The sequence below is a fragment of the Panthera uncia genome, assembly GCF_023721935.1.
Source record: "Panthera uncia isolate 11264 chromosome C1 unlocalized genomic scaffold, Puncia_PCG_1.0 HiC_scaffold_3, whole genome shotgun sequence".
Taxonomy (NCBI): Eukaryota; Metazoa; Chordata; class Mammalia; order Carnivora; family Felidae; genus Panthera; species Panthera uncia.
The window spans coordinates 38,684,707-38,698,056 of record NW_026057584.1 but is presented as its reverse complement, the minus strand read 5'-3'; the positions used below and the strand labels follow the sequence as shown (position 1 = coordinate 38,698,056).

The 13,350-nt window shown below is 38.0% G+C and overlaps 1 protein-coding gene across 4 annotated transcripts in view; it reads right to left on the bottom strand.

The window, feature by feature from the left end:
- Positions 1-13,350, bottom strand: part of HECW2 (HECT, C2 and WW domain containing E3 ubiquitin protein ligase 2) — a 370,790-nt gene that overhangs the window by 68,568 nt on the left and 288,872 nt on the right. For all 4 annotated transcript variants that reach the window (XM_049615928.1, XM_049615927.1, XM_049615926.1 and 1 more), the window contains 3 exons: positions 10,287-10,421; positions 5,996-6,098; positions 1,786-1,882 (listed from right to left, as the gene is read on the bottom strand). In XM_049615928.1, coding sequence (XP_049471885.1) covers positions 1,786-1,882; positions 5,996-6,098; positions 10,287-10,421 — 335 coding nt within the window. The remainder of the gene's footprint in view (positions 1-1,785; positions 1,883-5,995; positions 6,099-10,286; positions 10,422-13,350) is intronic.

Below are 13,350 nucleotides of genomic sequence, written 5' to 3'. Positions count from 1 at the left end.
AAGCTAATGACATCTTTAAAGCTATAAGAGACTGACAGGAGATTGGGGGCGGGGGTGGGCAAAATGGGCAGAGGGGGTCGTAAGGTACAAACTTCCAGTTATAAAATAAGTAAGTTATAGGGATGTAATGTACAGCATGGCAACTAAAGTTAATAATACTATAATGCATATTGGGAAGTTGTTAAAAGGAGATCTTAAAACTTCTCATCGTAAGAAAAAAAATCTATAATAATGTGTGCTGATGGACCTTAACTAGGCTTATTGTGGTGATCATTTTACAATATATACAAATATTAAATCATTATTTTGTATTTCTGAAACTAATATAATATTGTATATCAATGATACCTCAACAGAAGATATGAGAGACTAAGAACATAATAAGAATATTTGACAATTTATTTTCAAATCAACAAGAAAATCTCTATCCCCATCTATCTGTGTATATATCTATCTATGTATCTATGTATCTATCTACATTCACTATATGCCAAGTAATATTCTTGATATTTAAACAATAAGGAGGAGAAATAATGAGTTGAAGAAGATCCATATTTGTAAGAAACTTATAGTCTAGTTGAAAAAAAAGCATAAGGATTTGAAAAGTCAAATTACAGCATGAAAGTCACATAAACAAAATAGTATAAAGGACAATGTGATATACTACATAATTAATTATGAAATTAGTGTCTAGAACAGAGGTTATTATACCTGAATGTGCCACTGGAATCATATGGAGAAGTTTTAAGATATTAAATGCTTCAGCTCTCCCACAGACCTCCTGAATTAAATTTCTGGACAAGTTGTAGGAGGATGGGGGTATAAATTCAGAGAAGGGAGAAGAGTTAGGGGAGAGAAGACCCGGCATTTTGTACTTTACAAAGCTCCCCAGGTGATTCTGATGAAAAAAGCTTGATACAACTAAATACAGTAGTTTTGGAGAATCACGGCTGTGGGCCAAGATGGCACCACTGGACAAAAGCATATTTCTACCAGTAAAGGTAGCATATAAACCAAATGAGCTTTGAGTTATGTCACATTTTCAGCAGATACTCACATCTTTTCCCATCTCCACTGATGCTTACCACACCAAGGTTGAGGAACACTAGTCTACATCTTGAGAGTAAGAGCTCACAGTGGAGCTGAGAGGCTTCAAGAAGAGGTAGTTTGCATTGAGTTTTATGAGAAAGATTTTTCTTGTCAAACACACAAGAGAAAAACTTGCCAGGAACAGGAACAGCATGTATTCAGGAAAGTAAAACTGGACTTAAGTGTGATGCATTGAACAGCTATTTAGAATAGAGGGCTCATGCAGGGAAATACTGGACAGTGAAGGGGATCAGATTCCCTCCTTGGGTTCCACTGTGTTTATTATGAAAAAATGTGAATACCAAGCCTAGGATTTTATAAGTCTCAATTCAGTAAACTCTAAGTTACTTTTGTTTATTCAAGCTACACACAAAAAGGTTAGTGTCTTATTATTTTCATTATAATCTGCAGATCAAGGATGGATTCTTGGCTATGAATTTTTGTTTCTTTTTCATATTTCTTCTTTAAAGAGGGTTCTAGGTTCCTTAGTCAATTTTATTCAATCTTTATACTTAATAGAGAAAAGCCAGTACTACAATGACCTGGTTGTTGATGACATAAAGTCTTTGTGTACAAGATGCCTTTGTTCAGACTGCCAAAAAGAAAGAGTGAATTTCCAAGATGATTATCAGTATTACTGATGATTTAATAGTTGGGGCTTACAGAATTTGAACCAAATACTAATACAACAGTTACCTGAGTGAATGATTCCTGGTAAGATCAGGTTGGCGCTCCTGTAGAATTTCAAAGATGTTGGGTTGGCGCAGAAATGCAACAATCTTGTCATTGTAAGCTGAAAAAATAAAAAAATTATGATGATGCTTTAAAAATCTGTTATTAAGTTTATGCACATAAATCCAAACTTTAAGTCTGTTTTTTGTGGTTAATATTCCTTTTACTCAAAGTCCTAGTTTGAAGCCACTACAGATGCTTAAATTCTAATTTGTGTCTACCTGTTATATGATTATCGGACTTAGATGTATTAGGTGTGACTTAAGCACAAATTAAACTCATTTCATAAGCCATATTTATTATCAAGTTGCGGGATGAGATCACAAACAAGATTCTAGATATTGATGGTTTTTAGCTACTGCTTACCAAAATCAACCTCATAAGCAATTGTTAGAAATGGAAAACTATCTTCTGACTAAGCAGCAGCCATCCAGAGAGGTAAAGAGACAGAACGAAAGTTGCCCAAATACAACAGTGCTTTGAAAACTGAAGACATTGATAAAAGAAATTAAAGATGACACAAATGAATGGAAAGGTATACCACGTTCATGGATTGGAAGTATTAACAATGGTAAATGTACATATGCCCCAAAGCACTCTACATATTCAATGCAATCCATATCAAAATACCAACAACATTTTTTTACAGAACTAGAACAAACAATCTTAAAATCTGTAATTTGTATGGAACCACAAAAGACCCATAATAGCCAAAGCAATCTTGAGAAAGAACAACAAAGCTAGTGGTATCACAATCCCAGACTTCAAACTCAACTACAAAGCTACAATAGTTAAAACAGTAGGCTACTGGCACAAAAACAGACACACAGATCAAAGGGACAGAATAGAGAGCCCAGAAATAGATTCATGCTTATATGGCTAATTAATCTACAATAAAGGAAGCAAGAATATACAATAGGGAAAAGATAGTCTCTTCAATAAATGGTGCCATGAAAACAGGACAGTTACATGCAAAAGAATGAAACTGGACCACTTTCTTACACTATACATAAAAATGAACTCAAAATGGATTAAAGACCTAAACCATAAAACTCTTACAAGAAAACCTAGAGAGTAATCTCTTGGACCTTGGCCTTAGCAACATTTTTCTGATATGTCTCCTTAAGAAGGAAAACAAAAACAGAAATAAACTATTGGGACCACATCAAACTAAAAAGCTTTTGCATAGCAAAGGAAACATCAATAAAATGAAAAGGCAGTATACTGAATGGGAGAAGATATTTGCAAATCATATATCAAAAACAAGTTAATATCCAAAATATATAAAGAACTCATTCAACTCAACACCAAAAGCAAACAAACAAACAAACAAGCACAAATAATCCCATTAAAAAAATGGGCAGAGGACCCGAATAGGTCTTCTTTTTCCCAAGAAGACATACAGATAGCCAACAGACACATGAACAGATGCTCAAAATCATTAATCATCAGGGAAATACAAATCAAAACCACAGTGAGATATCATCTCACATCCTGTTAGAATGACTAGTATCAAAAAGACAAGAAATAACAAGTGTTGGCAAGGATGTGGAGAAAAGGGAAACTTTGTTTACTGTTGGTGGGAATGTAAATTGGTGCAGCCATTATGAAAAACAGTAGGGAGGATCCTCAAAGAGTTAAAAATAGAAATATCATATGCTCTGGTAATTCCACTACTGTATATTTACCTGAAGAAAACAAAAACACTTATTCTAAAAAATATATGTATCCCTCTGTTCACTGAAGCATTATTTACAATAGCCAAGATAGGGAAGTAACCTAAGTGTCCATCGATAGATGAATGAAGAATGAGTTAAGAAGATGTGGTACATATCTTATATACATACATATCTTATACATGTATAATATATATATTATACACATATATAATAGAAAGTTACTTCACAATTAAAAAGAATGAAATCTTGCCATTTGCAACAAAATGAAGGGACCCAGAGAGTATTATCTAAGTGAAATAAGTCAGACCCAGAAAGACAAATACTGTGTGATTTCATTTTTACGTGATATCTAAAAAACAAACAAATGAACAACAAAATCAGAAACAGACTCATAGATACAGAGAACAAACTGATGGCTCCCAGAGGGCAGGGACTGAGAGAATAGACAAAATAGGCGAAAGGCATTAAGAGGGGCAAAGTTCCAGTTACAAAATAAGTAAGTCACAGGGATGAAAAGTACGTCACAGGGAACACAGTCACCAATACTGTAATGATTTTGTATCAGATATACACTGAGTAACGTATCAAAGTGTGGAATCATCATGCTATACATTAGAAACTAATATAACATTGTATGTCAACTGTACTTCAATTAAAAAAAAAAAGAAAAACAGTTGTCAGCAACAGTTACTACCAAAAGGTAGAAGACAAACCATTCCCAAATTCTCTGTGGAAATAAATGCCATTAAGCCACACTTAGCTTTTTACCAAACCAACTATACCAACAGCTACAACACAAACGGAATCATCAACCATGTACATAGAATTAAAAGAAAAATTCATCTCTGTCAAGACTGGCTAATGTCTATAGAAATTTAAAAATAGTTAATTAAAATTTATTAAGGGCTATAATAATTAACACCTCTTTTGTCAAGAAAACTAATTTGTTTACTTAAGATTATTTATCTTGATTATATCTATTTCTAATCAGAAATATGGACATATTTAAATCACAGAACTGAATATCTGAATTCCCAAACATCAGTGACTCTGATTCAGTTCATAAATATGATCAAGAAACATGCCTTACTTAAACTCACAAGTGATCAAACAAAAGAAATATAATGCTCTAAACATTTGCTAGTTCACATTTTATGCATCAGGCCACCTGTGCATACATATTTTAGTTAAATGTGAATAAAGTTTAAAAAATACTACCTGCTAACATGGAATCCCATGTTGTCAAACTTGAAGTGTACCTAACTGCACATTGCCTCATACAAAAATAATGAAAACACTTTTTATAGTTTGTTTGAGAAAACACTTTGATAGCTGAAATTTTGTCACTGGGTTTTATACTCCATTCAAGATCAGAGACTATGTAACTTTTTTAGCAATAATTTCATACGACTTTAAAATTCTCTCTGCAGCATTTAGTGTCCTATTAATAACAGCATAATAATACACAGACTCTTAGACTTTGATCCAAGATTTCTTCCTGTCCAGTGTTTGTCAAATTTCTTTAGCTAAGTAATGCCCACAGGCATTACTTTATATTTCACATTAAAGTTTTTCTTAAAGAAGTAAAAATTTTAAGGTAAAAACAGACAAATGGAGAACTACTCAAATTTAAGATGAAGCAGGGAGCTGACATGGCCTCCTACCACCTACCTGTCTACTCCACCTGCCTTAGGGGTTCAGGTGTGAAAACCAATCTACGTCAACCTCATCATGTGAATAATAATTTGAGTTGTTGGTTAGGCCTCTTTGCCCCATTCATTTATTTGTATTTTATAATTTTGGAGGCTCTTGCTGCCTTGTATTTGCTACAACTACATAGCTCTCTACCAAAACCTTAAGAATGTGCCATAATTGCTTTCTTATTCTGAGGCTACCGTAGGCTCACACACCACTTAAGTTCTGTACCAGAGCGCCTGGATGGCTCAGTCGGTTAAGCATCCGACTTCAGCTCAGGTCATGATCTTACAGTTCGTGGGTTCGAGCCCCATGTCGGGCTCTGTGCTGACAGCTCAGAGCCTGGAGCCTGCTTCCGATTCTGTGTCTCCCTCTCTCTCTGCCCCTCCCCCATTCATGCTCTCATTCTCCCTCTCTCTCTGTCTGTCTCTCTCAAAAATAAATAAACATTAAAAAAATTTAAAAACTTCTGTCCTGAGCATTATATATAAACTAATATATATGCTTGTCCAATGCTTAATGTGAAATGACCACATAATAGATTTCCCTTAAGAGTAACTTCAACAATCTAATATAATAGCTCTGCTCAGAAAACGTAGAGCAAGATAAAAACTCTCATTCTATAGGATTTTGTATGACAGAAGTGTTTTGCGATTCAAATTGGTCTCTTAGGGATAATGCACATTTCTCAGTACAGGGCAAAAGTAGCAGGCTGCCGATAGAGAAGTATCAGCACAGGATGCATGATTCACACTGATAGGAAAAGCAAAGATAAAGGTTTCTGGAATGGGATGACATACCCACTGGAACCATGTCCTGGTACTGTGGCCTACTGACTGTATTGAATGTACTCGATGGCCTGGGGAGCACTGGTGGTCCTGTGTGTCGAGAATCTTCTCCTACCTGCAAACAAAAGCATCGTTTATGTTCTGCAAAAAGATCGAGACTGGTTTAAATCAGCACACCAAGCCTAGTTGTTCAAAATACTTGACGACTACTAAGTACCAACTGATGGGAACAGATGCCAGGTGAGGAGCTGACACAGGGTTCTCACAAGCTCTGCTTTAGTTGCCGAATCGAGGGGAAGGGTTCAGGCATCCGTATCCTCGAGAGGGGCCGGGGCAGTGACTATTTACCACATGGTATCGAGGTAGTTCCATACGAGTACAATTACTGGGGCTGTGGAAACTGAACAGCAGCAGACCTGTTCATCGGGAATAACCTCTGGTTTGACAAAACAAAAACCTGGAACAATACACTGGAGGGTACGAGTGCCAGGTTATACCTTCTTTTGGCTAAGGCAGTTCGGAGAATTCTCTGCCTTAGCAGAGCCTGAAGAGCAGCCGGCTTCGTGTGGGCTTCAGGGTTGGTGTGGTATCTCCTCAGGAGCAATTTTACATGCCTGTTAGAGCACCCGGTACAATAGCTCTTTCTGGTTTGAACCTCCCACACCAGGCAGCTAATCGCAGCAGCTGTGGAAGAGCTACCATAGGGCTGCCCTAACCGAAATTATTTACTGTACCTATTATAGATTTAGAAACTCATACATACAAGTAGGTAAACAAAAATGCCCACTAATAGTCTTATCAGTAAACTCCAACACTGCTTTAGCTTCTGTTTTAGCATCCCCTCCTTGCCCGTATTACACACGTCTTTTAAGATGATAGTAGAACAGAAGTATTAGAGAGAAAGAGAACAAAAGGCCAAATAACATATTGGATTTACAAATTGGTACTTTTCAAACAGAGCTTCTAGGGGCACCCGGATGGCTCAGTCGGCTGAGTGTCTGACTCTTGGTTTCGGTTCCAGTCACAATCTCATGGTTCTCGTGAGATCAAGCCCCGCGTAGGGCTCTATGCTGACAGCTTGGGGCCTGCTTGGGATTCTCTCTCCCTCTCCCTCTGCTCCTCCCCTGCTCATGTGCGTCCACACTCGCGTGCTCTCTCCGCCGCCCCCCCCCCACCTCAGGCTAAATAAACATTAAAAAAAAAAAAAAAAGAAAAGAAAACAGAGCTTCTATTCCCACCCATCGAAACCTTCACAGCCATTTTATCACATCGTATGTGTTAGGTGCTTGGGGAGGGGTTTTTCTAAAGGCCCTAAAACTAAAACTACCATTCTTACCCTACACTGCTTGTTTATCCCTCAAGAATGCTCTCACTCATTCTTCAGAGTGTAGTTCAAACAGCAACCCCCCTCCCCAATGAAACCTTGCCTTCCCTTCAAGCTGACTTTATTAAAAAAATTTTTTTTAACATTTATTCATTTTTGAGAGACAGAGTGCGAGCGAGGCAGGGGCAGAAAGAGAGGGAGACACAGAATCCGAAGCAGGCTCCAGTCTCTGAGCTGTCAGCACAGAGCCCGACACGGGGCTGTGAGATCATGACCTGAGCTGAAGTCAGACGCTTAACCAACTGAGCCACCCAGCTGCCCCTCAAGCTGACTTTAAATGCACCCTTCTCTGACCTCCCAAAGTACTTGGTATACATTTCTTAAGCAGCCGCCATCATTAACATTTTATAAAGCATTTCATTCGTATTTTTTTCAAAAAAATGTTTAAGTCTTATTATTTATTTTTGAGAGAGAGAGACAGAGTGTGAGTAGGGGAGGGGCAGAGACAGAGGAAGACACAGAATCGGAAGCAGGCTCCAGGCTCCAAGCTGTAAGCACAAAGCCCAACACGGGGCTCGAACTCATGAACCCCAAGATCATGACCTGAGCAAAAGTCAGATGCTTAGCCTACTGAACCACCCAGGCGCCCTTCATTCATATTTTTACTCATTTGTATTATGGTTTGTTTCACACATTTTCTCCTTAATAAGAACAAGGAACATACGTTATTGGCATCCTTCACCTCAACCATCGTGTTTCTACACTGCACGTGTTTGGTAAGAATTAGTTTGTTGGATGGAAGATACAGCAAAATTTCTACTACCTGTAATGTTTGCTAAATGAGTATAAGAGAGTAGATGGAAAGACTCATGTGTATAATCGAAGTTGCTCGCTGTGCGTCTCTTGAATTATTGGCTTTGAAGAACGAAGTCAGCCACTCTCAGAGGAGATTCAATCATTAACTACACCTTGTTTGCCAGTCACAGAACTTATCATTCAATACACGGACATATACTTTCCCTCCTGTCAGGACGTGGTCATGTGTCACTATTTCCCAGAGCAGCCAAATGTCTTCTCTTCAACACCCTCCTTGCTCGAAGGAGACCTTTAGATGGTGGGCAAGGCCAGATAAATGTGTGTAGCACGGCAGGGTGTGCGGGCTTCCGACAGCTGTGCCAGAAAACACCTTCCCATAAATGGTCTGACAAGGCTGCAGCTGACTGCTAAGGCTTTATGGGGTTAGCTCTGTTCTACCACTCAGTCTCCATCAACAGGAGAAGATAACTTCACTTGCATTTGAATGTGTGCCTTAGGATCCCTCTCCCACAACAGGCCACTACTAGGCCATGGAAATAACTCAAGTTCTGAGGCAGAAGAACTGAAAGCAAAAGGAGCACAGCTATTAATCTGATGCAGACCTGACCAGACCAAGCAGCCGGCTCATAGGGTGAAGTCAAGATAAGACAAGTGGCTAAAAAAAAAAAAAAAAAATACAAGCGGCTAAAGTGCACTGGCCTTGTGATAAAGTCAGGCAGGGCCCTAATTATGATACACATCACACACGAAGTCCAAAGGTGAGAGGTGTGTTTTCTGCTTTTAGGATGAATGCTGTTGGCATCATCCAGGTCACCGCTAATGGTTTCCATGGCAGCAAAGTAAAGATTTATTAGTTACTCATAAAACATAAATATTTTTGTGCATACCTCATCTTGTAATAGATTTATATATCATTTTTATACGAGTTTCTCAAGTATATTCTGCACATACAACCAGCAAACCCACAAGTCTGTAAATCACGAGGGGAAATTCCAAGAGTAGAATTTTGATGAATCAAATCCAGTTATTTATCGCATTCGTAATTTTCCTTATAACAGAGTCTACAAAACTCTTTGACCTATAGTGTAACACTGAAAATAGAATATGCACATAGACCTAGAAAGGAACGCAGGAAAAGAATCTTAATTCTTTTTGCCTAAGCAAATCTTTAGAAACAACGTTTACCAAGTGATGACATACATTCAACACATAAGCCAGTATTAAAGACAAACAAAGTTGACCTAAAGCATTCCTTTTATTTAAGCTGCTAAAGAAAAAGGGAAACAGGAAGAGACTATTTCCTTTGTCTTGGTGGGGGTGGTGGGGGGTGGGTTAGGCTATTAGAGAGCCCCCATGTGGTTACCACAGGTCACTGCAAGCCAGTAAAGTAGAGCAAGTAATTCAGTAATTTAGGAATTCTTAATTCTGCCTATTTTCTCTTCCTTAGAGTACATGAATCAATGCTCAGATATATTGTGATTTTTATTTATTTTATTCAGTTTATTTTGAGAGGGAGAGAGATTAAGAGAGAGAGAGAGCAGGAGGGGCAGAGAGAGAGAGGGAGAGAGAGAGAATCCCAAGCAGACTCTGCACTGTGAGCACAGAGCCTGATGCACGGCTTGAACCTCTGAACTGTGAGATCATGACCTGAGTCAAAATCAAGAGTCAGATGCTTAACCGACTGAACCACCTAGGTGCCCCAATATATCATGATTTTAAAGACCATTAGTGAGGACACCACAACCCATAGCATTGGCTAAAGACTTTAATCCAATCCAGCAACCCTCACTTAAAAAACCTCCCATATGTCACTGAATTTTAGCCCTATTTTTTCCTCTGAAGCTGTCCTTAGGTGGGCAAAAGGGTTTACCACCATCCTCTCTTGAACATTTCACTACATGGAGAATTCTCTCTCACCATCTTCTGAATATAAAAAATTCTCTCATTTCTTCCATCTTTCTTCAAATATCTAGCTCTTAAAATGTGTAAATTAGGCTTTGGGTATTTTCAGAGAAGCCCTGCCAGCATTCTAGCACTTTTCAGTCTCCAAATGATAATCTCTAAATCAAACTGGAAAAACAAAACGATAAGAGATTCCACAAACCACCACATCCCTGCAGCTCCCATGAACCCGCAGGCCCATCCCCAAGGTGCGTGACTCACCTCGCCTGCACTGTGGCTGCGTTGCCTGGTCAGGTGCTGCCGATGAACCAGCGCGCTCGTGGGTCTACTGCTCTGCAGCGGGAGCCGGGGGTCAATGAAAGTGGTGGTGCGGGAGTTGTGGTCGACAAAAAATGCCTAGGAAACAATCCCCTCAATCAGTAGTCCATTCGTGCCACACACTTGTCCTAGCTGCCCTATCATTTGATACATTCAGGAAAAGTCCCAATTTTGACTTCTGAGTAACGATCTTAGCTCCATTTCCTTTTAATTTTAATCTTTGGGGAACGTTATTCCTGGTTTTAGGAAATACTCTAACGAACAGTCATCAAAGATAGGATCTGAGAAAGGAGCCATATGAAAGGGCATTTGGGCTTCTCATTAAGCTCTTACTGCTATCCGTGGTTATTGTGAAGTTTTCATCACCTAAAACTTCACCATCATTGACTGCTCCTTTTCCTCTCCCATGCTGTCAGCCCCAGTCTCTCCACTTTCCCAGGGTAGTGCCCTCTCTACTTTTTCATCCCAGCCTGATGACCAGCCCGTTATTTCAGAGTTTTCTCTTGTTCCACACCTCTACAACCGTATTCCTTTAGCTGGCACCTCAGTAGCAGAATATTCTTTCTGACTGCTTTGATTACATCACTGCTCCAGTCCAAAGCTTCCACTGGCTACCCAGTGTTTATCTAAAAAAAACATTCCAACTCTTTGGAGGTTTTCCAAGACTTTAAAATCTCCTTCCCATCTACCTTCCCAGTTTAATCATTGATCACATACATCCATACAAATTCTATCACCTACAATAACTTTGGGCAAGTCACTTAATTTCTCTGAGCTGTACATTTTGTATAAAAACATGTCTGCTTCATTCATAATAAACATTTATTTCCCCATGACATGAAAGGAGGGAGGAATCATGTTCTACTGTGTTTACTGCAGAATCCCTGATGACAAGAAATCATGAATGAGTACAAACTGTTTCTTTGTGTTTGTTTAATTCTGAAGCTCTAAGCCAGTGCTATTTATCCTTATTATTAAGAGCCAAATGGTATAAGTCTTCAAAGTAAAATTCACTCTAGGTAGTAACAAAGCCCATTATCTCCAGGACAATTAGAAAATGTAAGTTTTCCATGATCAGATAAAGTTAATTAAGTCATCAAGATAAAAGAGATGATTAGGAGAGTCAGGAGACACTTAACCTGTAAGTCAAGTGTCAGGGCACATGATATATGCCAAATAACCTAAGCAAAAAAGAACGGACTTCTTAAACTGATGGAGCTCAGTTTAAAAAGTACCTTAAAGTCTAGGAATGAATACACCTAGGCAAATACCAGGTTTAGATGATATATTTATATCTATAAAAAAATCAATCACCTTCCCATTATGAAATAAAATGTTTCTGTATACACATAATCAGGAAACAGGCGAAACAATGTAGTCCACAAATAGGAAAAAAAATTATTTTTTTGTAATGAAATAACTTTAAGCAGTAGATGCACTAGAAAACAAAGCAGAGTAATATACAGAATGAGAATCTTTGCCAGTCCCTTCTTTCCATAGCCGATTTCCAGGTACAAAGACTGAATTAAATGGAAGTCTTGTAGGAGATGATGTCATCAACCTCACATCCCTAGGTAATGCTCTCTTTTTCCTAACATGTCAGGTGGAACACCTGTCTTCTCTGATCTTGTAAAAAAATAATACACCAATGCTAAATTCTATATAGGCTTATATTGGCAGGTTCTGGTCCCAAATGTCATACTGGTCCCCATTTGATTTGGGCTTCTAATATACTTGTACATCATTTCTGCCACTATTCAAAGTGTCATAAAATAGAAATTAAATTATTTTTACAAATGGGCATTTCAAAATAATAGATACTATAATCAGCCATGTATCTTTATTAAAGTTTTTATTACTAAAACAATAATATAAGCCATGTTTTTTAAGGGAAAAATACAAAGAGTACTAAAATAGAATTGCCTATTTACTCTACCTAATTTCTTTGGAATGTTTTGAAGGGATGGGTAGCCATTTAGAGGTAACAATGATGCACTTATAATTATAAGGATAAATGGGTGTGCACATCTAGGTCAGCTGTGATTTACATGTAGTGTCACAGTGTAATTTGATGTTAAGAGGCTTGTCTAAAACCAATTCTCTAAAGAATTATACTGTAAATGCCTTGAGGATAAGGACTCTTTCTTACTCATCCTGTTATCCCCGGTAGCTTTTGGGACTGCATCTGGGGGAAAGTTGGAGGCTTAGAAAATAATAAATTGTCAAAAATTCTAATATGCTAGTATCTTGACCAAAGTACAGAGACAACTCACAATGAACTAATCAAGTAATAAAAGTCACATTCTTTTACATAAGCATAGAAATACTTAAAGATCTTAAAAAACCAATGAGGGGTGTGTGTGTGTGTGTGTGTGTGTGTGTGTGTGTGTGAGTGTGTGAGTGTGTGAGTGTGTGTGTGTGTGTGTTAGGTGAAAAACGTGGAGAGCTAAAGAATATAAAACCACAGAATAGGAGTTTTTAAAACATCCCATTGTAGATATGAATAAACTACCAAGGTAAGACTCGAGATGTGGGAGGCAAAATAATAATCAAATTATTGGGATCTAGAAAAAGACAAGCCTGGTTCTGAGAGCTAGCTCCACTACTTACTAGCAATGTAACCTTGGACAAACTACTTACTTAACTTTTTTAAACCACAATTTCTTCTGTAAAATGGGGATAGTAACACCTACATCAAAGGACGGTTAAATGAGATGGTTCTCATGTAGTGCCTATAACTTCTTAAATGTTACTATTATTAGTACTAATAATAAGTTTTAACTTCTAAGGCATTTTTCCCAGGATCACAATGCTTCTTGCTGTATTCCATAAACGAAGCTCAAAAAAATGGAGAACCAGTGAAACTACATTTCCTGAGTTCCTTGTAGATATGTGTGGCCCAGACTAAGTTCTGGTCAATGAGATGTAAACAGAGTGTCACATGATACTCCTGGGAAACCTCCTCACAAGAAGATTTTTACAAAGTCAAGCCCTCCTTTTGTCCTTC